General features: G+C 50.6%; 9 protein-coding genes across 9 annotated transcripts; 3 read left to right on the top strand and 6 right to left on the bottom strand.

The window, feature by feature from the left end:
- Positions 1-443: 443 nt before the first annotated feature.
- Positions 444-1,075, bottom strand: CORC01_11550 (uncharacterized protein; the record flags this gene model as incomplete). The annotated part of the gene is made up of 2 exons (XM_022623173.1): positions 444-952; positions 1,015-1,075. 2 exons carry the CDS (start codon positions 1,073-1,075, stop codon positions 444-446), a joined length of 570 nt encoding a protein of 189 aa, XP_022470304.1.
- A 1,397-nt stretch (positions 1,076-2,472) lies between these two features.
- CORC01_11549 (uncharacterized protein) lies at positions 2,473-2,607 on the bottom strand (the record flags this gene model as incomplete). The annotated part of the gene is made up of 1 exon (XM_022623172.1): positions 2,473-2,607. The coding sequence occupies one exon, from the start codon at positions 2,605-2,607 to the stop codon at positions 2,473-2,475; it is 135 nt and encodes a 44-aa protein (XP_022470303.1).
- A 1,330-nt stretch (positions 2,608-3,937) lies between these two features.
- Positions 3,938-4,811, top strand: CORC01_11548 (glycosyl hydrolase family 11; the record flags this gene model as incomplete). The annotated part of the gene is made up of 4 exons (XM_022623171.1): positions 3,938-4,197; positions 4,257-4,299; positions 4,381-4,584; positions 4,650-4,811. The coding sequence occupies 4 exons, from the start codon at positions 3,938-3,940 to the stop codon at positions 4,809-4,811; spliced, it is 669 nt and encodes a 222-aa protein (XP_022470302.1).
- A 772-nt stretch (positions 4,812-5,583) lies between these two features.
- Positions 5,584-6,243, bottom strand: CORC01_11547 (uncharacterized protein; the record flags this gene model as incomplete). Its single annotated transcript, XM_022623170.1, has 3 exons — positions 5,584-5,822; positions 5,885-5,902; positions 6,240-6,243. 3 exons carry the CDS (start codon positions 6,241-6,243, stop codon positions 5,584-5,586), a joined length of 261 nt encoding a protein of 86 aa, XP_022470301.1.
- A 130-nt stretch (positions 6,244-6,373) lies between these two features.
- On the top strand, positions 6,374-6,601 carry CORC01_11546 (multicopper oxidase; the record flags this gene model as incomplete). Its single annotated transcript, XM_022623169.1, has 1 exon — positions 6,374-6,601. One exon carries the CDS (start codon positions 6,374-6,376, stop codon positions 6,599-6,601), a length of 228 nt encoding a protein of 75 aa, XP_022470300.1.
- A 1,833-nt stretch (positions 6,602-8,434) lies between these two features.
- CORC01_11545 (family 61 endoglucanase) lies at positions 8,435-11,501 on the top strand (the record flags this gene model as incomplete). Its single annotated transcript, XM_022623168.1, has 6 exons — positions 8,435-8,626; positions 8,688-8,817; positions 8,878-9,076; positions 9,135-9,291; positions 9,362-9,428; positions 11,194-11,501. 6 exons carry the CDS (start codon positions 8,435-8,437, stop codon positions 11,499-11,501), a joined length of 1,053 nt encoding a protein of 350 aa, XP_022470299.1.
- A 1,743-nt stretch (positions 11,502-13,244) lies between these two features.
- Positions 13,245-13,815, bottom strand: CORC01_11544 (uncharacterized protein; the record flags this gene model as incomplete). The annotated part of the gene is made up of 2 exons (XM_022623167.1): positions 13,245-13,468; positions 13,548-13,815. The coding sequence occupies 2 exons, from the start codon at positions 13,813-13,815 to the stop codon at positions 13,245-13,247; spliced, it is 492 nt and encodes a 163-aa protein (XP_022470298.1).
- A 3,913-nt stretch (positions 13,816-17,728) lies between these two features.
- On the bottom strand, positions 17,729-18,601 carry CORC01_11543 (uncharacterized protein; the record flags this gene model as incomplete). The annotated part of the gene is made up of 2 exons (XM_022623166.1): positions 17,729-18,155; positions 18,357-18,601. Coding segments are annotated over 2 exons (672 nt in total), but the record flags the coding sequence as incomplete, so codon positions are not given.
- Positions 18,602-18,645: 44 nt separating this feature from the next.
- On the bottom strand, positions 18,646-21,520 carry CORC01_11542 (uncharacterized protein; the record flags this gene model as incomplete). The annotated part of the gene is made up of 3 exons (XM_022623165.1): positions 18,646-20,681; positions 20,746-20,820; positions 20,959-21,520. 3 exons carry the CDS (start codon positions 21,518-21,520, stop codon positions 18,646-18,648), a joined length of 2,673 nt encoding a protein of 890 aa, XP_022470296.1.
- Positions 21,521-23,022: the final 1,502 nt, after the last annotated feature.

Below are 23,022 nucleotides of genomic sequence, written 5' to 3'. Positions count from 1 at the left end.
ACTCGATAAATTAGCTTGTACTCTTCTTATTTCTACACTTCGTTACCTCTTTGTACGTAGGTACTTACTCTATCCTGTGTCTTGATTAATTTTCAATAACAAAGTAGCGCGTGATTTGAACCGTTTTTTCTCAAAGTGCCAATGAACAGCAGACCAACCGAATATTTTGTCTATGCCCATCAACTTGTAGCGTGTCCAATTCTCTCTTCTGATCTTTTGGATTCTTTCGCTTGTCAATACCATCACAGCTTCATCGAGCATAGATTCTTAAAGAGGGGGGAAATACATTGTGTTAGCTCGGGAGTCGATCAATTTCCATTACACATATACAGAGTCGGCAAAGTTACAATGGCCACCACCCTCTTGTTTCCAAGGTTTTTGTATCCATGAATCCCAAATCGCCCAATCCCATGTTAAAGAACTCCCAAACGACAATCGCCAACTTAGATGAGGTGGGCAATATCGGAGACGTAGCGCTTGTTGGCCTTCGCCGCATCCTGACCGCACTGGCCGGCGATCGCTTTCGTCTCGCCATTGACAGCACACTGGCCTTTGGCGTTGCAAGCACCAGCTCCCTTTCCATTGGTGCAGGCCAACCCAGAGAACTCGGCTTGGGACTTGCCCGTGGCCTTGGCAGCATTCGCATTGTTTCCGGCACTCGCGTTGTTTCCGGCATTCGCGTTGTTACCGGCATTAGCGGCGTTGGCGGCATTGGCATTGTTCTTCGCGGCGTTGGCGTTGTTCTTTGCGGCGTTGGCGTTGTTCTTCTTCGCGGCAGCAGCAGCAGCAGCCTTATTCTTCTTGGCGGCGGCGCCATTCTTCTTCTTTCCCCCAGCTCCGCCGGCTTTCCTCTTCTTCCCTCGGGCCTCGAGACGGGCGGCGTCGTTTGCGACAAAGTCCTCTGCACGGACTCCAATTGGGAGGGCGACCTCGTTTCCTTGAACTGCGGGGGCTAGGCACACATGTTAGCGCGGTTTGATGAGAAGAAAAAGAATAGAATGAGGAATGACTTACCAGAGATGACGTTGCCGGCCAACAGGCCGATGGCGAGGAAAGCGGCAGTAGAGAACCTCATGATGACTGGATTTTGTGCAGATAATTCGTAGAAGTGAGTGGGATTTTTGATGCAAGTGACACCAGGTCTTAATGAATGTGAGCTCAATTAAACAGAGCCGCGCACAGCACGGAATGAACGTAGTAGTAAGAAGGAAAAGGGAGTAAGTCGGGCAAAAGCTGAAGGGAAAGATGTAACCTCACGCCTAAACTGGCGATCTCTTCATCTTCTTATGTACGCCCAGCTACAGGATCTCTCCAGTCAGCCACCACCACATGCCCAGTGCTTACTTGCAGACTTTCCTGTCACAGACTGAAACTCCGGATGGCGGCGTCACCTGAGCATCACTGCGTCGAGCAACACTCCAGATGAATGTCTCCGACTCGAGATGACAGCCATGGGCCTCGTCCTGCAACAGGACCCGTTCAGATGCCTGATCATCCCGTCACATCAGCAGCTCAAACAAGGCTTATTGTGCCGCAGACCGGGATGGCCCCGGCTCTTCGGCACACCTCAACGTCGGTTAGGTCGGACTCCCCTTCACCAATTCTGTCGCAAAAACTGTCCGCATCGCCGTTTCAAGCTTTAAAGTTAATGCAATTCGGTCTGCCATTGGACCGCAGATTGGGTCAATCCCTTTGGTTGCCCAGAGCCCTGTGCGCCTCGAGGCCAGATTCAAGCTTTGTTCTGCCAAACGCGGACCCCCGCACTTTTGGATTTTCGCTGTGCATGTGTTTGAGACAGGTCCGGTCTTCTTTTGAAAAGAGACAAAAGCTGGGATAGCATGGGTGCCATACTTTAAGCTTGCTGAGCTTTCCCGTATTAGAAAATGACGCTTGTTTCGGGGTGACCTTTGGGGTCCTGGTGGCCAGGGATCTCGGAAGCGAGGCCTCATCAAACACGCGATGTTCTAGGAGCAGACTCTTGTTTTCGCCAAGAGGCTGCAAGAGTAGAACAGAAAATATGGGCTCCTCCGAGTGCTCCTCCGCAACTCCGGAAAATTTGCATTATTTTCCGCCTGATGGCAGCCCTGGGTCCGTCCTTTTTTTGCAGAGGGATCGGGGCCGCCGGCCTCCGGCTTCGTGGCGATCTTCAGCCATTCGTCATAGAGTGACTCGGAGCACGTTTGCATTCTCGACAGGATTTAAATATAATTAGCAACGGCCACCCCGTCAATTGAGTCATTTGCTCAGCCGAGTTCTCTTTCCGCGGCCCTGTTCTCGGGTTCCACCGGCTAAGTTTTCTCTTTCCCATAGCCGATCGTCCAAAACCCGTCTTAGGGACGTGTCATTAACGCCCTCATTTCAACTCAACTTGACTTGCGCCGACTTTGGGATGAGTCTGGATGATATTCAGGAGCCGAGGGCGCCCGACAACCCTCCAATAACACCTGACCTTACCCTGTCGCCCTATTGCTGTTACAGAGTGCAGACAGCAAGATTGTCGCTCTCGGTAGAGGATGTGCCTATCCTTGCCCAAACCCCCAGCTCCTGAGCCTGTGCCTGTGCCTGTGTCTGTATCAGATCCGCGGCAAGTTTTGCCGTGGATGACATTATGTTTTCGCTCCCCCTCCCCCGGTCAGGATCAGGAGAATTATTCTTATCCACCAAAATACACAATTCCCCAATCATAGAGTCGAATTCAAGTCCAAAGTGAGGTTAAACTTTTTGGCTTAGCAATCTTAGCAATTTTAGCCTGTGGACTTCTACTTGGACTTGGCTTTCTCGCCATCAGGCTCAATGTTCGCTAAGCTTGATCCACCAGTCCGATCGATTAATGTTAATTAGCACCAGCGGTCAATTTGTACAGGCACATCGCTTCTGTCAACCCAGGTGCCGCTCAGTTTGGCATTCTAGGAAGATCATTCACATACAGCTCAGTCACTTGGATACATGATTTTCCCGATCACGCCATGCCACGGAACAGCCGTCATTCAGCTTGTTTACAGCGTTTAATTTTCAGCTTCTAAGACGTCCAATGCGATCCTAATGTAACGGGCATTGTGAGGTTTCGTCTGTTTGCCAATTTAATTTTCCGATAGAAACCTCAGACGAATATGTTATGTCCCGTTACGCCTTTTGCAAAATTGTTCTCGTTCAGTTGTTTATTGGAATTATCAATCAATACACTTACGGTTCCATTGATGATCTTGTACGTAGCCCAGATTTTCCATACATGTACAGGTTGATTCATAGTTGCGAGAAGCATCCCTGTATCTTAATACGTCAACTGCCGTCGCCATCAGCCACAGAATCAATCATGATGGCGACTGAATCAACCAGCCATTGAAATTAGTCGGCGGCAGCCTCCGTTCAGCCGATGCCGGATCTGGTTGTCGGAGGCCAAGCTCACCCTCCGGCTTGGCAACCTACTATTTGGGCCTAGACGATGGGTAAAAAGTCAAGGCAGAATACATGCCGCTGCAAGGGCGGGACAGCTTGCAGATCATAACCATCAAGAGAATTTGCAGAAAATGAATGGCCGCTGTACCCCAGATTTTATCGGCAGACACATGAAGAACTTGAATTTAGCCTGAGTTCCATCTCCCGGTGCCAAGATCCCATGATCTTAGTGTACCACTCTTGAAGAGTCATTGCCGCGTAAGGCCGAACATGCCACGAGGATGGTTCTGTAATTATCCAGTAATGTCGACATCGTCTCCAAGAAACGCGATGTAGTCATTGGATGCATAGGATATCGGTATGGTTGCTGTCAGATGTGTTTAGCCGCATTTGATTCAAACCTTTTCCACCAGTCAAACGATGATGGCATCCAGATTCACAGTATAAAGCCAGCAAAGATCCAGTTGCCCACAATGTAGAAACAACTCCATCATAACAACCAGAACACCACGGAACACATTCACACATTGCAAGCATCGCCATGGTTTCCTTCTCCAGAACGCTCGTCATCCTGGCGACTTTCATCGGAGTCATTGCCAGTCCTACCGGAGAACTCATCGAGAAGCGTCAATCGACTCCAAGCTCGACCGGGTATCACAACGGATACTATTACTCTTGGTGGACTGACGGGGGATCCCAAGTCACGTACACAAACGGCGCTGGTGGTTCGTATAGCGTCAACTGGGGAGGCGGAGGCGGCAACTTTGTCGGAGGCAAGGGCTGGAACCCGGGAGGTTCCAAGTAAGTCACGACTACTACGTCCGTACAAAAGAATATGGTTTCCTAATCATGTTTCACAGGACCATCAATTATTCCGGAACCTACAATCCCAATGGAAATAGCGTAAGTAAATACAAATCTTGTTTCCATATATTCATGACTCGAAACTCGAGGCGTGGTACTCGTAACTGACTCCTTTAACAGTATCTCGCCGTCTACGGCTGGACGCAGAACCCTCTAATCGAGTACTACATTGTGGAGAACTACGGCACCTACAACCCAGCTTCAGCTGCTACGAAGAAGGGTTCTGTCACCAGTGACGGGGGCACCTACGACATCTATGTCAGCACCCGCGTCAATCAACCCAGTATCGAGGGCACTCGCACATTCCAGCAATACTGGTCAATCGTGAGTTACTCTTGTTGACGATGAATATGAGTACTGCAGAACTTTGTACTAATGATACATTCAAGCGAACATCCAAGCGCACTGGCGGTACTGTTACGACTGGCAACCACTTTGCTGCCTGGGCGTCGGTTGGACTCAATCTCGGAACCCATAACTACATGATTGTAGCTACCGAAGGATATTTCAGCAGTGGCTCGGCTAGTATCACCGTCAACAGTCCTGCTTGATGATCGAATAGGCTGGTTTGATTGCACAGCTTGATGTGCGGTGAGATTCAAGTCTGATAGTACCATTGATGTTTCGCAAATGGCAATCTTGCCAGCTCAAACTTTTTTTCTGCTGTACCTTTTAGGTGAATCTTTGGGACACATTCGAAACTCAGCTATTTACATACATGTCATCTCCTTGGAAGAATGTAAGCGGAGTTTCTATTTGCAGTGACATTTTGACTGCTGTGGATGAGCTCGTACCAAAATAATCCAGATGAAACTCTTACTCTAACTACCTTGGTTACTTATATTTAAAGCTCCCACCAGAATCATATTTGCTAGGCAATTCGAAAAAAAGGGATTTGACGGAAGTACGTACAAATAAAATCACGCCCCGCGATGACGAATGGAAAAATGTAGAAAGCCAAGAGGCTGATAAAATTTGAGATAGAGGCCCATGTCCACGGATCAAAGGCCGTGATGATACTCAATATCCTGAACTACCTTATTCAAGGCAATCCGTTGATAGCTTCTTCCTCGGCCTTCTTCGCGATCGCTGTAGCCTCTTTGGGGACGACGTTGACAAAGGCCTCAGTAATATCGACATTCTCAGCTTGCGAAACAGCACCAGCGCAAGCTCGGCCGTACCATCGGCCAAATTGACCTCATTTCTCAACCATCAAGCCGAAAGTTACTGCACAAGAGGGAGGTTCAATGAGCATGCCAGTCTGTAAGAACGGTTTAAGGGACCCCCAAGCGTTGCCAGCGTCATCGACACCAATACCCTTTGTCAGGAACTCCATCTGAAGAAGTCGGACGAAACTTGCGGGGCACCAGGCACATCCTGCTCTCCGGAGACCCAAACGTTGACGGACTGCACGCACCTTCCTGCAGTTATTCCGTTCTTAGTCACCCGGGTCTTGGCTACGCCGTCGATCTCGGCGGTGACACGGTACTCCTGGGTGTATCTGATGAGGATATTGTTACGGTATTCGAACTTGTTCTGAGCATTACGGTCCACTCGAAGGCCTATGGACGGAATAATCCGGTCTGTAGCTGCGCCTATTCAGGGGTCGACATCCATCGCGTACATAGAGACTGTAGCTGAACTGCATGGTCACTTGTTAGCGAGCTTTACCAAAACCAATGTGTCAAGTCGAGAAGACTTACTCAAGACTCTGCAATTTCAGCGTTGGGTTTTGGGCTGTCAATGCCCAGCAGACCCAATTCCATTCTCACATAGATAACGTCGCCAAGCGTGTTGATCTCTACGTTTTGCGCGATAATGCCGAAGGCAACGACCTCAGCACCTCGACGAAATCCCGGGAATATAATGAAATGACCGGCTTGAAATGGAGCTCGACTACCAGGTCAGGCGCAGTATTTGAAACGGTCCAGTCAGCAAGATAGAACCTCTGGATGGGATTGTCAAGACGCCAAACTCACTCATTGCCAGAGACGGTGATCGCGGTGTGGTACCTTACATGTACCAAGCGGAGGGCTACAAGGATGTTATCTGACTGGGCGGAAGCGAGTTAGTCCTTGTCGAGGCGCACTGCGCCCCTTGGGACGGTGTATACATGCTCCACTGTCATAACTTGATTCAAGAGGGCAGCGGCATGACGGCCGCTTTCAACATTACTATTCTTTCAGAGTTTGGTTACAACGAGATTAAGTCTACTGATCTGATGGAAGAGCGCTGGAGGGCGAAGGGGTATGTCATGGCCGATCTGCGCACCCGAGCTGGAACGTTCTCCGACTCTGCTCTTGAGAACGTGGTGCAGTCTATGGCCGCTGCCGACCCGTAAAGCAAGGTTGACGATGTATCCAAGAACCTCGACGAGTACTGGGCATCGTATTAAATCAGATGATATGGGGCAGGAACCCGAACTCTGAGACATCTGAAAGTAGGTAGTTTCCACTACCTAGTCGTTTATAGTTTTACTTCGTCATTGTCTTCTACTTTCTCTTACACTTTTACTTATTTAATTTTATCACTTTCATAGAGATAGGGCGCCGCGAGAGACAGGGACGGCGCCAGCGATGGCTACAGCGCAAGTCGGAACGGGGTTACCGAGGTAGATGGCGACAGCAGTGCGAAAAGCAGCCCAAGCCTCAAATCGCTTCATCGGGCGGACACTCTTGTCCTCGGGATTAAGGGAGTAGAGCTCGCCCGCGAGGATACGGCCAATATTCTCCCGCAAAGCAAAAACGCAACTATCGTTCTAAAAATAAGTTAGCTATACAAAAACGAGACGGTCGTTAATCTCCTAAGGATCGGTCACTATATTAACTTAAGAACCGTTAATAACGAACGTACGCAGAGGACTTACCGAACAAACTCACGGAGATTTAGATCGAAAGCATCAAATACTCCCTAATAAACATCGCCTCCTGAACCACAATCTACTCCACACACCCCCGACCCCCCCCCCCCACTCCCCCGCCCCCCCCCGCCCCGGGGGGGGGGGGGGGGGGGGGGGGGGGGGGGGGGGGGGGGGGGGGGCCGGGGGGGGGGGGGGGGGGGGGGGGGGGGGGGGGGGGGGGGGGGGGGGGGGGGGGGGGGGGGGGGGGGGGGGGGGGGGGGGGCAGGCTCTTGCTAGCCTCGAGATCGGACGTCGGCATGTTCTGCTTCACAGAATGATCAACTTAGCTATTATTAGTGCGTTCAAAAACCTCACCATGAGGTGATTTGTGCTTAATTTCGAAGCCGAGGACCTGGCTTAGCAGTTACATTTTCGGCCAAGGAAAGCGGCATGTGAGATTGATCTTGATTGTGCTCCTGATTACGCCGTGTTAGAAAACACCAATTTCCTCAAGGAACGCTGTCCAGACGGTGTTTACTTGCCTATTTTGTTCTTACTCAGCAATCAAACTCCCTACAAGATGCCCGTAGACTGGTCAGTGATGCTAAAGCCACAATCCAGAGTCGTCATACCCATATGTCGTCAACCTTGGCAGCAAGGTTGGATGAGTCTGTTCTCCACACAGACCCCTTGAATCAACAGTGGGCAGAAATTTGATCCGCCGACCTGACGCGAGCCAGGTATACCCTGCCAAGCATTCCCATCCCCTCAATCAGCTTCAGACTCGCCTAACCATATCGAGGCTCCTGACAACACCCAAAAGTAATTAAGCTCATACGCTTATCCGACTACCAGCCAATCTTGGTCTTCCGAAACTCGGCGGCAAACTCGGCGACTCAATGATCGGCGCGTATGCATGGTTGCAGAGGTGGGAAGCATCCTCTTTGTAGGGGATTTCACCAATCCGGGCCATGTTCGGAATCACTGCTGACGGGCTTGTTGTTTATCCAAAGCAGGTGGGCAGACAATCGAACTTGACATCGCTCTTGTTGCCAAGACAAATCCAATTACATCAGTCGCTGTGGATGAGGCAGCGGTGGGATGATTCCGAGATGAGAGGAGAATGCCCGCTGCAACGTGCCAAGACTTCGAATAGAGCCCGCTAACCAGGAAGAATTTGCTTGCACTGTCGACTATGAAGGTATATATGTTGCGCTGAAGGTCATCGCTTCTTCCAAAATCTGGGGCAGAAGCAGCGCATTACTTTCGTTTCAATTCTCCTACATACTTTACCTTGATTTTAGTCAGCTCTCGTGGTGCTTCACACGGCCGACAATGAAATTTACTTCCATCACTCTCGTTACCGCGCTGGCCGCGACAGCTTCAGCCCATGGCTTCGTGCAACAGATCCTACTCGGCGAGAATCTCGTAGACACATGGAACCCCTACAAAGATCCATCGAAGAAGGTCAACAAAATCACCCGCAAGTTCAAAGACAATGGCCCAGTGACCGACGGCCTGTTCACGGTAAGTTCAATGAGAGTATCCATAGATCTTCAACGTGAGAACCAACTGATCATCTACCCAGACCGATGCCATTACCTGCAACATCGGGTCAGACAAGAATAATATCCCCGCCACGGAGACTGCCAGTGTTCCTGCCGGTAGCAATGTCAAGTTCATGTGGACTGAGTGGAAGAGCGACCATCCCGGCCCAAGTAAGTCCCATGATCCCTCAGGTGGATTCGGTCTAGCAACCCTAACAAAGCATGAAACAGTCATGACTTATCTTGCCGACTGCGGTGGCAAGTGCAGCGAGTTCGACGGAAGCAAGGGCAACGTCTGGGTCAAGATTGACCAGTCTGGCTATGACCCGAAGGAGGCTATCCCATGGGCCAGCAAGCGTCTCCCTGAAAACAATAGCACCTACACCGTGAAGCTACCCTCCAAGATTACACCGGGTGAATACATCCTAAGGTATGTTGTACACCGGCTTATATGAACAAAGAATGAGAGCTAACCTTAGCGATACCAGACACGAGATTCTCGGCCTGCAGCGAACCAACAAGGATGGCAACCTCGCCCAGTTCTACCCTGGTTGTCATCAGATAACTGTGACTGGATCCGGAACCACCAAGCTCCCCGAGGGAATCGCACTTCCGGGAGCGTACAAGGCGGATGACACCAAATCAGTAAGTTTGCCGATTGGTATTGCAGAGTCTAATAGGTCCTAGTACTGGGTTAATGACAATAATCGATTAGATCCTGCTCGACTACCGCAAAGTCACAAAATACACACCTCCCGGCGGCCCGGTCTGGAGTGATGCCGGTTGGTCGCAGTGAGCTCGAGCGAAACACGCACACAGGCCTAATTCAACCCGGAGCAAAACAATCGTCTTGTGCCGAATGAAATTTAAATAGATATCGCCAACAATGTCCATAGCGTAGAGCTTTGAGAGCTCATTAGTCTACAATGTTCCCTAGCCTTCATGTTCCCCAATAAGGAACCGAACCCGGTCTGTCCCCAGACTCATGCCCCGAATAACACAGACTGAATACGTTCCGATGGGCCCGACATAAGTCATCGCTCATACAATTGGAACGAGGATAGCGCTGCTAGATTATGGGGATAAAAGGCATTATCCAATATGGCCGTGGACAAGCATGTGTACTGATTCCCAAATTGCGGGGCTTACACTAACTTGCAACCCCTTACAAGGATTCCGTGTCCGAGAGGGCTTCCGTTGTAGGAATCCTCACTCGCTCAGTTCTACATGTCATCATTACAATCATGGCTCTCAGCCGGCTGGGCTACGGAGTGTTCCTCGTCTCAAATCGTCTGCAAAACCCGGGAGTCGCCTGCCTTTGCGAGTTGGCGGACTGCAGCACTATGTTCACCTAGTCAATTTTTGATCCTGCCCCTGCTGGAGTCCAGCAACAACAAAAGCTCGTTAGCTTGTTATTCCTGTCGTATGCTGACTTGTATTTTGAAGACTCTCCAGTCTTTTCCAGGCTCTACGACCCGGAGCGAGAGTCCAAAAGAATTGCTGCCCGAGTCCCCTCCCCCAGTTCGACAGGTCTCCCAAAACCGATCGTTTCTTACTCACAAGACCTGCTGTGGCGCCTTTCCTGTTCATGTGAAAACTCAGGCATTCATTGTTTCTCCTTTGTTTCATAGCCATGGTTTCTACGACTGCGTTTGGTCGATTTACTCCAAAAACCCAATTTCCTATGGCAACTACAACCTGCTTATGTTCTCACAAGACGAAGTCCGATCAGAAAATCAAGTGTGTCAAGTCTGAGATCTTCCATGTCGTTCCTTAGGTTTTGAAGCTACTAGCTGAAACATACGAGGGCATCCGCAATCTCACAAGTGTGAACCTTGTTCTCTTCGGGGGCAGCAGCTGTCCGGACAAGCTAGGCGACCGAATGGTCAACTATGGAGTATACCTCGTTGGCAACGACGGATCGTCAGAACACCTTCAAAACACCGATATTGTAGATGCATGTGATCGCTGATACAACCACCAGGACCGAAACCAGCAGATTGGTGAACTCCGTCCGACAACCAGGCGACAAAGCCTACAACAACATGCGCCCGCTCCCCTCCGCAAAACCCTACGTGCTCATGGACGAGACCTTCCCGGGGGATCTACGAACGCGTCTGCCTCGACACTTTCCCCTCAAAATCGACATCAAACTCGGACTCCCCTCCAGACTCATTCCGCGCGCATGACCTCTTCACGAGCCTTCCCACACAGCAGGAGTGGTGAAAGTACATTAGCATGCTGTAGGACTGCACAACAGGTTCACTCTTATCAGTGGCGGAAAGGTGCTTCACATACCCATCAAGAGAATAGCTTGTTAAGGAAGCCATCGTGTTTGGCGAACGAAGAAGCTACCCGAGCGTCTTGACTACCAAGACGGATGGGACTGCGAGCTTGTCTGATGCAGATTACGGTAATGCAATCTGGCCGGCCGCCGAAGCTGCCAACGCGCAGGCCGAGTCCCTCGCGCGCATACCCAAAGATCTCATTATCGCACTTCCATCAGAACACGCAGTATCCCCGAAATTAACAAAGGACTTTCATCAGGGTACCTTTCTATCAGCAATTTGAGAGGGGAGCTCCAAAACGCCGACGGTACTTCCGAGAATGAAGAGGAAGGGGGCACATTGATATTGGAAGGCAAAGAGCTTGAGATCTGGCTCTTCCAACAAATCGAGAAGTTTGATATCGCCTTAGCGTCCGCCGAGGCAGACTTCTTCGCCTCCGGCGTTGACAGCCTCCACTGCATCCAGACGTGGAGTCTCATCAAGAGGGATGTCGACTTGGGCGGTCATCGAAGCCAGCTGGGCCCGAATATTCTCTACGAATCCGGAAATATGAGAGAGCTCTCTTGATATCTTATGGCTTTGAGAAATGTTCAAGTCGATTCAGCACAGGATGAGATGCAAGGGATGGAGGATTTGGTAGCCAAGTATTCCTCCTTCACACCTCACGTCGCTGGTGTGGCCTCGAAATCCGAGAAATATCTTGTGGTGCGTTGTTCTACCCCACCTCACCATCCTAGCTCATGACTGGTCTTGATCTCACAGTTCATTACTGACGTGACAGGCGACTTATAAACTCATATTCTCGCCCAGCTCGTAGCCCTTCCAACCGCATCCTCAGTATGGGCGGCCGTCCACGCCCCAAGCGACGTCGCTGCATCATCTCGCATCGAAGCCTGACTCGCCTCCCTAACCCCCTCCCAGAAATTCAAAATCGTGCCGCTATCTTGCAATCTATGTGTCCCAGGCTTGGCCCTTGGCGCCGCCCACGTGCCAGACCTCAAATCGAAGCTCGCGGTCGTGATCCACAGCCCTTGGGCCATCAGCTTCGACATAGCCGCCCAGAGCCTTGAAAACCAGCATATTAAGGTCTTCCACAACCTCAAACAGCTTTGATAGTCTGTCGAGATGCCGAGACCCGCCCATTTCTTCTTCTGCTCGTCCGTCTCCGCGGCGGGCGGGTCGCCTATGCCCGGGGACGTGCCGGAGGGTCTAATACCGACGCCGGCGTGGGCTCAGGGGACGGGATATGTGCGATCAAAGTGAGTGTCTGCAAACATTATACCCAACGTAAACCGAAAAGTTGGCGCGCTTGCCAGAGTCCTGGGATTCGGGCAGCTCGTTGGCGATAGCAAGGTCGGCGAGTAGGATACGACGGGGGGTGTCCAGTTGATGATCCAGCCGGCTATCAAGCTTGGCGCTTTGCCGAGCCTGGATGAGGTGAGTTTTACATGAAAATTGTGAAGTCCTGTATGCAATGAAGCTGACATGGCGATAGGAAATGACCAGGCTGCCGTTGACCAAGCCGCGACACTACATCACATCCTCCCATCAGCGACCAAAGCCGGTCTGCGGTCAGAGATGTTGAACTCTGAGCGAGACCCGAAGAGTATTCCGCCCACCAAGCTGCTCGGCTGAGTTGAGAGCAAGTATAGACGGACGGGTTCTGTGATTAAGGGTGTTTTGACGGAGGAGACTGAGAGGGACAGTCTTACGTTGAGAAGATTATCGGATTTCATGGATATCAGGTTTATCGCGAATTTGGTTGAAAGGTTGATGGCCCGATAGGCGGATAGTGCATCAGGTATGACTTTGAGCAGAACGACTTTCCTAAGCCAGAGGCATTTTCTTTTGCACTTGATGATTGAGTACTGTGACCACTGCTTCATTCAGGTAGTAGAGATGATCTTCGTCGTGATCTTCGTCATGATTGAATGCAGCTGTGGACACCCACTCGAGTACCTGACCGGTGCCTCTCCAGATTTGCCGCGTAAATCAGATTAAACCCAAGATGAACATGACTGTATTGATTCATGCGTGGTAAAAGTGTTTGAGCGCGAAAAGAATGCCACTGCGCAGTTGGCCCCGATCATCACCGAATGTCATTTGGAAAAATAGACACCGCTCGCCAGATGTTTCCCTACTGAGCGAGATAAAAAAATCTTTTGCACCTTGTCGCTTCAATGTTGCCAACATTAAGCCCAGCTCCCATTCTAAAAGTGCATGTGTCCAAAGAAATCAATGCCAAAGCCACCCTAATGCGCCGTTTCCCCGAATCCCGGAAAATTGGTATCTTATGAGTCCATGCGATATTTACAAAGCAGCAGCAGCGATGGCAACGGCGCCGAGCATGCCGTAGTACGCGTTAGTCAACCGTGCGGCGGCGGCGGGTGTCGGGGTGGCAGATGCGGAGCTGCTAGCGGTAGCGGTCGCGGTGCCGAGGGCGCCGGTGACGAGTTTCGACGCCGAGGCGAGGTCGGATGCGGCCGGGTTGCTCTGAACTTCTGCGCAGATGGACGGTGCGACCTTTGCAGCCTCTGTGAAAACCTTGTTAGCCATCTCTACATGTACGTTGAACCCGAATCACAACTAGATGTCGTTGGTTTCGCAACATACCGGCGATGTCGTTGGTGGAACAGCCCGCCGTGAGGACGCAGGGCGTGAGGCTGGAGACGAGCTTGTCCTGGCTGGCGCATAGGCAGGTGAAGTCTGTCGCGGCGCAGCCAATGTCGCTGGCGGCGGTGGCGAGGCAGCCAACGGCGCAGCTGGGGAGTTGGGCGATGAGGCCGGCTAGACTGGTTGAGTTGGAGGATGGGGCGGAGACGGTGGCCGACTGGGCGGCGGCGAGGCCGGAGATGAGTCCAAGGGCGACGATGTACTTCATAGTGACGGTGCTGGGTTGGATTTCGTTGAATACGCTTTACAATGTCGATCGAGTGATGAGCGAGATCTATGGTGGTTGCTCAGAGGTTTGGGGTGATGATCAGAATGTTTGTTTGAGGAATCGTGAACGATGTTTGATCAGAGTCGAAAGCGAAATGAAGAGCAGTTAGAGAGATCTGGAAGGAAAAGTGGTGCTTCTGATCTTGCAGCTGTGGGTATGAATCGTTTATGACGAGGATCAAGGGGTAGATTGAGGAGACACAGATGGGGAACGGCAAACAAGGAGGGAAGCACGATTGATTTAATGTACAAGAAACGATTATCTCTGGAGATACCTAGACCTTGAGGTGCCCCAAGGGAGGTCCAGACTCAAATCTCAACACTACCAGGACCCGATCGACGCTGCCCAGAGGGCCCAGAGAAATACGAGAAGTGTGCCCAGGGGCAGAGGAGAAGGATGGAATACGACGGGTCGCTGCCGCTGGCCATCAAGTTTGGTGCGCCGTCGGTACGAAGAGTCAATCTTGGCTGAGATTAAAGCCGTTTGGCTGGGTGCGATCAGCGGAGTTCCGAAGCAATGAGAGCAAGCTCCGGTTTTCTTGCAACACTGCCTCGCTGCCGCGCGGTCCATCCTTGGCGGCAGTGAACTGTGTGTTTGTTCTATGGAGCAGCGTTGGCGATGGCCAGTTACAGGTTAATGAGGGCGGGTTAATGCGCGCCAGACCACTTGCAGTGGTCAGCTTCACACGTGGTGCATACCGTTCTTTCCGCTGTATGTGCACCACAATGGAAAGCGAGTAAGACGTCAAGGTTTTTGAAGGCCGCGATGGTGTAAGATTTGCTGGGAGTTCAGATGAGGCTCCGTGTGACGAGTGCCCGTCCACGATGAGATGTCATTCAAACCCAGCCCAGAGTCTAGATCTCAAGGTTATATTCGTAGGTGTGTCGTAGAACACCCTTTCTGTTCACCTTAGGTGTGCCAGGTCACTGCCCACAGTCTATCCCATGAAAAGCGGTACGAGACGGATAGAGTGTGGGAGGCACGGAGGGGGGAAAGAAAGGGGCTTCACTGTACTACCTGCCCTGTTTCAACGTTGATGTCATACTTATTTTAGCGGTTCTTCCTTGACATAGCTCCGCCGAATTGCTGCTTGGCAAGGGGAACCTGGACAGGCGGGACTTGTTTAGATGCTGGCGTGGCTGGCTGGCTCACTCATCCCCAGAACAGCACAGACAGACTCTGTAGCGCGACTTCTCACCCCCCGCTCACTCAAATCTCATCCACCTGGCAGCCAATCTCAATCAATATCACTCAACCTGAAAGATTCGGGTAGTGTTTGATTAGCATGAAACACTTGGTTGACCCCTTGCCTGCCGTCGTCTTAAGCGAATAAACACAAGCTTTGGCATGACAGTCTTCAGATGGCAGTGCATCCTGATCTTCGTTTGAGGGGCTCATCCTGTAGACTCACGCTCTGACAATCTGCTGCATTGCGGCGCGGAGGCTTTCGATTGAGACGATCGGAAGAGTAAGTACGGATAGAAGTCACGACTGAGGCGGCTTGCTCATCATGATTATTCGCGATCGCGTGCCGTGGCCAAGAAATCCCGAAACCTACTTACTCTGTGCAGCAAGTTAAGATCACCTGCTGAGGCCATCGCTGTCGCATCGCCTTATGTTTTCAGAGCATCTAATAAGTCCATTTTCCTACTAGACAACCCCTCCGAGAAACTATTCATGAGATGTGCAGGGAACGTAAGGCTGCAGGAAACTTGATTTGTCTATGTCCAATGCTCCTCAAATTCGAAACGCTCGTGTGCCAGCTCTCTAACAGAAAGAACCTCTTGGGTAGGGCGGGATGCTGCCATCCCGATGAATCAGAGACCGTCACGGCGGCAACACTCCAGTCGGTTTCACGGCCGGCAGATTCGGGACCCGGCACAGTTCAACGCGGGCATTGCAACATGACGGCTCCAAAGGAGTGTAAATAGGCCTCAGCGAATGCATCTTTGTCCATTAGCTCGGGAATCTACCTGGTGCCCAGCGCAACCCGTTCATTTGTAAGAAGCGTTCGACGCCCAGCACTTCATAAAATCAATCCCGGAGAGAGGCAGTGCACCCAACTTAGGCTTGATGCCCTCTGGTGACTGATCTCCGTTGGAAGGAGTCAGATGAGAGCTTTAGCATCAAGATAGACATCACAAGTTACTGTCATGGTGCACAACTCTGTCCGGTGCATTACTGAAGGGTTGATCGACATTCGGTCCCTTGAAATTGAATCTGAATCTGAGGATAGGACCGCCGGTTTATTGTGACCCACTTCCGTTGATCTTCCAACACGGACCACCGCCGGCACCGAGAGGTTGGCCGCGGTGACGGGCCATTCGACCCGATCTCCTTCCTCTATGGCTTCGGGCGTACTAAAGAAGACTTTGCCGATACGATTCATCATGAAACCTTCCCTGCCCTACTAACCCATCCTTGCCTATGACATCCTGGGCAGCGGCGCCTCCACCCGCACAGACTGTAACGCCATCGCTTTGCCATTTCTCGTTGCCGTGGCAGAGGCGGTGCTTGATGCTCACAAAATCAAACGTTTTCACCTCGTCCGTCACTCCATGGGCGGCTGGACAGGCTCGCTACTCGCGCAGCGCAACCCGGACGTGGTGCTGAGCTCACCAATATCACGGGGAATTTCGCTCTAGACTACTTTCTCAGCCGAAGAATCTTTGAGTTCCCTGCAAGCGACACAGAGATTTTCATCACATCTTTTATCGAGCGGACTCTGCGATTGGCGGACAAGTGCAATGGGATCTGCGCGGCGGGTTCCCGTGCAAAAGTCAGGCCAGATGTAGCGAGACCGATGTTCGAGTCCATGGTATATTACATCGATAATGGATATTTGTTGAATTGCGCACGAGGAACTCCCGTTCCCAGAAAATTTTCAAGTTCCGTGAATCGTACATGAATGAATGTGTTGTATCTGCGGCGTACCGCGCAGGCTGGCGTGGAGTTGACGGAGGTTCCGAAAAGTGATCATTTCGCTATGTACTCCAACCCAACGACGGCTTGGGAACGAATTAAAAAGTTTCCCTGGTCTTATTTGAGTTGAGGTGGGCAAGGGACCTAGTCGCATTTTCTTGTTTGCAACTGTCAGATGGCAGACACTTCTGAGCACGTGTGTATATGCTCAACAAGACACATTAAATAGGAGATGAGACGCTCTCAAATTTGTCCGATCTGTGTTGAATTGTCACACGCATTGATTCTTTAAACCCTTGAGTCCAAGCACGTCAATTGATTGATCATCTTGGCGTATTTCTTGCCGCGCAACAGCCGTCTGCTGTTGATCTAAATGAGACGGAAAGTCTTCCATTTCTACACTCACAATACCGGAGAGACGTTGATAAATTGATGAATTCTGTAAGATTTTCAACAAGGACAAGAAGAAAAACAGCCCTGGCTGTCATTTTCATTGAATGCCTCAAGGTGACAGAATGATCATCATGAAGACATGGAAGACTTGCCAATGAGACAAAAAGCTCCTATGTTCTAGCAAACATGTCGCGGGGGCAAGTCAATCTAGAATTCACACTTGTGGCTTCAATTCTTGTCCATCGTTTCAGATATCAAGCTATGTTTTCTTTCTTGTCAGTCTCTACCACTGCCCTTTGACACCAGTCCCCCCAACAATGAGAGTCATCTTGACATTTGAGGTTGAGACTCTTGCAATCAAAACAGATGACAAAATCGCCCTCATCGCAAAGATTGCAAGCGTAGTAGGACTGTCCAGTTGGAATAGTTGACAAACATATATCGCACCAAGCCAAGCTGTAATTGAAGTCTGCTGCTTGTGTACCGAGAACGTTGTCTTCGGGAAAGCTGATTCCAAGTTTTGAGGCATGTTGCAGCACTAAGCGGATGATTTGTGCGCGTCCACTCTTCCTCGCCCACCACATGATGCTCCTATCAAGTATGTCCCGACTTTTATTGAGTTTTTATCGAGGACGAGCAAAAGTTTGACGATTTCTTCATGGCCGTTGCGGCATGCTGCAGACAATGGGGTCGAAGCATACCAATCCGCAATGTGAACGTCTTGTGGATTTTGATTGACCAGCCACTTGGTCATTGCGTAATGTCCGCTTGCTGAAGCGTAGAAAAGGGGTGTCCGTCCAATATTGTCTTTTACATCAGTCTTGCATCTGGGGTCCTGGAGAAGCAATCCTGCGACTTCGGTATGCCCGCTCAAAGCTGCAACATGTAATGGTGTCCACCCACGGGAGTCTGTCAGATTCGCGTCAGTCCCCTCATCGAGGAGTAACTGAAGCAATTCAACCCGTCTACAATACGAGGCTTCGTGGATTGGAGTCCATCCTGTTACGAATGAGGTGGGTTTGTTAAATTGGCGTTCGCCGAGAAGCAACTCGGCAAGTTTGCTGTTCCTGGTAGCTGAATCTGAAGAAAGTGATGGCAAACAGGCCCTGTTGGAAGTTACGCAACCATCACCGTGGGCCAGAAATAGTTTCATAACCTCTTCATGCCCGTGAAGTGATGCTAAGTAGATTGGCGTCCACCTGTCAGCATTCATAGCTGTTGGATCAGCCCCGTTATCCAGGAGTAGCTGGACTATCTTGAGCTGACCTAGGCGCGATGCTGTATGGAGTGGTGTCCATCCTCGATCAGTAAGAGCCGCAACGTCTGCACCTTTCTCCAAGAGTAGCTTAGCAATCTCATGGTGACCTGCAGTAGAAGCCAAATGAATCGACGAAAGTTTGGTGTAGGTCGCGTGAGCAACATTCGCTCCCTTGCTTAGAAGCAGCTTGACCACCTCTAAGTGTCCATTATCAGATGCATTCTTAGGGACGTACAGCCATAGTCGATTGCGAAAGCCACCTCACATCCCTTTTCGAGAAGCAACGTCACTATCTCGAGGTGACCGCGGGATGAAGCCACTATAAGTGCCGTATCATTACGGTTATCAGCGGCATTGTAGTCGGCCCCGTTATCGAGGAGAAGTTTGATCAGGTTAAAGGCCCCCTGATACGTAGCCTCCATCAAAGGTGTCGATCCCATGTCGTTCGATGCAGAGCTATTCGCCCCCGCATCTGGAAGCATCTTAGAAAGTCTGAAATCACCAGCCCTACATGCAATCTCCAGTGCTGTTCTACCGAACGGAGCCTTTGCATCTACATCATGTTGTTTGTTGTGAATAAGATAGGACGCGAGTTTGACGAAGCCGAACTGTGCAGCGTAGTGCAGTGGGCCGGCATGCTGCGGTTGGAGTTGGAAATCAGTTCCCAGGCCGATATCCGGACTATTGATCTCGAAGAAATTGCGCCACACACTCCAGCTAGGGTTGAGGACATCAAACAGAGCATTCATGAACATTGCCAAGTTAGCGTCATGTTCATCGCCGGCAGCGGCGTGTTGATACCATGAATCCGCTGCGTAGTATCGAAATGATCTCTTGACACAGGCTTTCATGCTCTCTTCCTGCGTACTTCCTGGCTTCAAGTTTGTTGTTTCCATTTCAGAGTCCGAAAAATGCCGACTGTTGATATAACGGAGACATAGCTTTGCCAGTCTGCTGCTTTGCAAGATCTCATTCGAAATTTGGCCATTCAGACGGAAGGGCAGCCATTGAGCTGAGATATTGCTTAGGAAATACTGTTTGACTGAGAAATGCGTCAAATGTACCGTCCTAAGCCCAATTTCGACATCTGAGGGTGTGCCTCGAATCTCCAAAAGTGAGCCACATGGACTCTGAATCTCGCTATCGATGAAATCATCATCGACCTCATCCGGTAACTCATATGCAGGGAATTCTTCCCTGCCTTCGTCAATCAGCACGGCCTCAGAAATCTCGTTGATGGTTAGGGGCCGGAGTGCAAAAGCCGCCCATTGTAGCAGAGAATAGGCGCGGTTGCGTATTGGATCTGGTAGTCTTGAAATTCTTGTCCAATTTCGTTCGTAAACATGATCGAGTCCCGGTGGTATTTCGTTGATGGCATCCACAAGTTGTTTCTTGTTTTTCCAGCTGCGTAAAGACTCCTCGTGTAACTTGACCCAGAGGAACTGGCCAGTGGACCGATCTGCAAGCATTTGGGAAACGTCTTCTCGGGTAGCCGAGTCTTTTTTAGGTAGCTTCTTGTCGACAATGCTTCTCGAGTATCGAGCAACATCAGATTGAACGTCTTCAGAGACGATTTTGAGTTCCCCACATCGTTTCAAGTCGAGCATACCGCTTCGAATCTCAGACTCATCCCGACTTACAACCAAGAGGCGAGAATGGGTATTAGACACTGCCTTCATCATGGTATCGAGGAAATTCCGCAGAGATTTGTTGTCCTGGTGACCTTCGCCGATCCAGGTACATTCGTCCAAACCGTCCAAGACAAAAGTGGCACCGTGTATGGCTTGCGCAACTTCTCGGAAGAGGTTGACAATTTCGGTCTGTGTGGCGAACTGTTCGTTCTGAGCTAGCCATTTGTCTCGCACCAATTGGTAGGCAACCTGGCGACAAGATGTCACCTGGTGGACCCATGACCGAATTGCTGCGTAAGGGTTGTCGCGGCTTTCGAAGTCGGAAGACAAAAAGAAATACGCCACAGGAGTCTGAGATAAGGACATTAAATATTCGACCACGCGGGCGCAAAGAACAGTCTTCCCAAGCCCCGCGGGCCCGTTAATCCATAGCAGCTTTTCGGTGTTGGTAGATTTGGCGTCTGGAGCGAGCCACTCAATGAATTCGGGGCGTTCCAAGATCCAGTCGCATGTTTTCTCGAGCCGTTTTTGTTTTGATTCGAAGTACAGATCGTTTGGTGGTGGGCAAGCCAACCAGGCACGGAGGTCTCGTCGAGTCTCGGCTATAGTCGTCAACCGTTAGTCTCAAGCTGCTTCAGGAGGTCAGAGTGAAGAAACACAAGATACCTTCCATCTCCTTTTCTAAACGAGATAAAGTCTGACGAATTTCATGAAGCAACGTTCTTCTTTCCATGTAGTCATCTAGGTGAGTCGTGTTAGATTTGTTCGGGCCTAGAGGAATCAAATTTGAAGCCGGCACAGCTTGACCAACTCAATGACGGCCAATTTTTGAGCTATGTCATGTCTGGGCTTTTGAAGAGGAATGTGGGTAATACGAACTTTTCCCATAGACACAAGCCTCATCAGGCCTATCCAGAAGTTCTCCTTGTGGCAATACACTATCGGGGGAGACTAGGTTGTGCAGATGCTGCACGAGAACCCCGAGGTTTTCAACTTGAGATGTGCGTCTAGCCTTGCCTCTCAAAGACCACACGAGCTTTTGCCTCCTTGATTCCGAATGTTTTGAGAGGAATTGATTGCCGTTAGTGGGGATTGCTGTGTCACCACCAAGCCCGGGTTGTGAATCCAATGGGTGCTTCTGGATTGTAGCCGTTGCGCCACCACAGATTCCCTTGATGACACTCAGAAGTTCCGTGGTCATCAAACGAATTTGCGGGTCATCCAGGGCGGCATGATGGTTGTCCGAGAGCTTCCCTTCCTGGTATCCGACGTCGCAGGCCCATTTCTTGAGACGAACTTTCTCCGCTTCGAACTGAACAGCTAGTGAACGTGAATCCTTGTCGAAGTCTTTGTAAATATCAACTCGCTCAATGACGTCTAGGCAAGTGCTGAGGACGCCGGCAAGCCCTGCGACTCCGACAGCTAGTCCCACCGGCTCCATGGTTGTCGTTGAAGATGGAGGACGTGTAACAGCAAGGAGAAATCAGGCTAGGTGAGGGGAAGATTCATATTGTAGTAAGCCAGACTTGTCCACCAGCAGCCTGATTGATTGGACATACGCAGAGTCAAAAGCCCAGGCTCTGATTGGCAGAGAATTGAAGGACATCGTACGGAACGCCTTTTATCCAGATCCTGTCCTGGGTCGCCAAGCTCGACGCAGTCAAGCCTGATCTTACGCCTGCATGCATAGGATGGGCATGGCACGACAATTCCGCGTCCAATGGCGTGACATCAGTACAAACTTTTTTGCTGATGATATCGTCGGCCCAAATGCTCTCGTAGATGACTCGTAACATGACTGCATTGCTCCAAGCCTACCAGACAGTCACATGTAATACTGAATAAGTGAGGCCAGTAGATCAAACGCACTGGGAGTGGATCACGGGAAGTTTAGTTGTATAATTTGCATGCCATGCGGTCGGTGTTGGCCTGACTTAACAAACATGTTGCAAGAAAATATGCACACTATGCAAGTGTTAAACATGGAGATAGTCCTCGGGCAACACTAAATTGTTTTTACTTCGCAGAAGACAACCACAGGCCCAGAGGCGCAGAGACGACGCTACTCAAGGTTGTTACATGCACGTCCAAAAATTGCGGCGCTCGTGCCACTACTCGAAGCTTACCACCTAGAAAGTTCCCATTACGATGAGATTGCTGACGGTCGAGACGAACTTCAATATGACCTCTCCTCCCTTTTACTCCACCACGCCACCATCAACAGTGACATTCTTCAGTTGACCTCTTTCCGGAATCCGCAGCTTGATCCATAGTTCTGCTGGGCCTTGCCGAAAACCCAGGACCGCATTAGTTATGCCCGCCTCCTCGTCCAACTGGATATCGACATCAAAAGGCCTCTATTTGGACGGGACTTTCTGCACACTAACCTTATCTCTACTGAGTCAGTTCCTCGGCACACGTCGTCCAACGATCAAAGCCTTTTTGTCGGGTTGATCGAGCAACGAAGTTGCCCTGAGCAAGACACGAATTATAAACTATGAAGGCTGGCAGTATGTGCTGGAGCCTCCTCCAGTTCCAGCAAATTCAGCCCAAACTCGGAGATTCTGGCTATAGGCCTTGTATCGATGCCAGTATAAGAAGAGGACAAACTGGTCGAGGCGGTCCTGTAGAAATGGTGATAGTGCATAACCATGCGGAAGAAGCCAAGAATGTCGCGGGAATCGGCTCTAAGGGGCGTCCCGTTGGCCACCACGCTCAAAGCGGTGATGTCGTACGCATGTATGGAATCAATAATCACGTCGGAATGGTTTAGCGAAGGAACCGATGTCTGAAGGAGTTCCGAGTAGACGCGGTGCAGCCACCATTTCGAAGATGCATCTCCCTTTTCAGCCAAGCATCCAAGTCCTCTAGTACATGCGTTGTCTCATTCGGCAGAACAGGGAGATGGGTGGGCGTCAGGTTTCCCTGTGTCTATGGTTCCAA

Source organism: Colletotrichum orchidophilum (genome assembly GCF_001831195.1).
Source record: "Colletotrichum orchidophilum strain IMI 309357 chromosome Unknown Scaffold_127.1, whole genome shotgun sequence".
In the NCBI taxonomy this organism is placed as follows: domain Eukaryota; kingdom Fungi; phylum Ascomycota; class Sordariomycetes; order Glomerellales; family Glomerellaceae; genus Colletotrichum; species Colletotrichum orchidophilum.
Note: the sequence above shows the minus strand (reverse complement) of the source record. Positions and strands in the feature narration are given on the sequence as shown.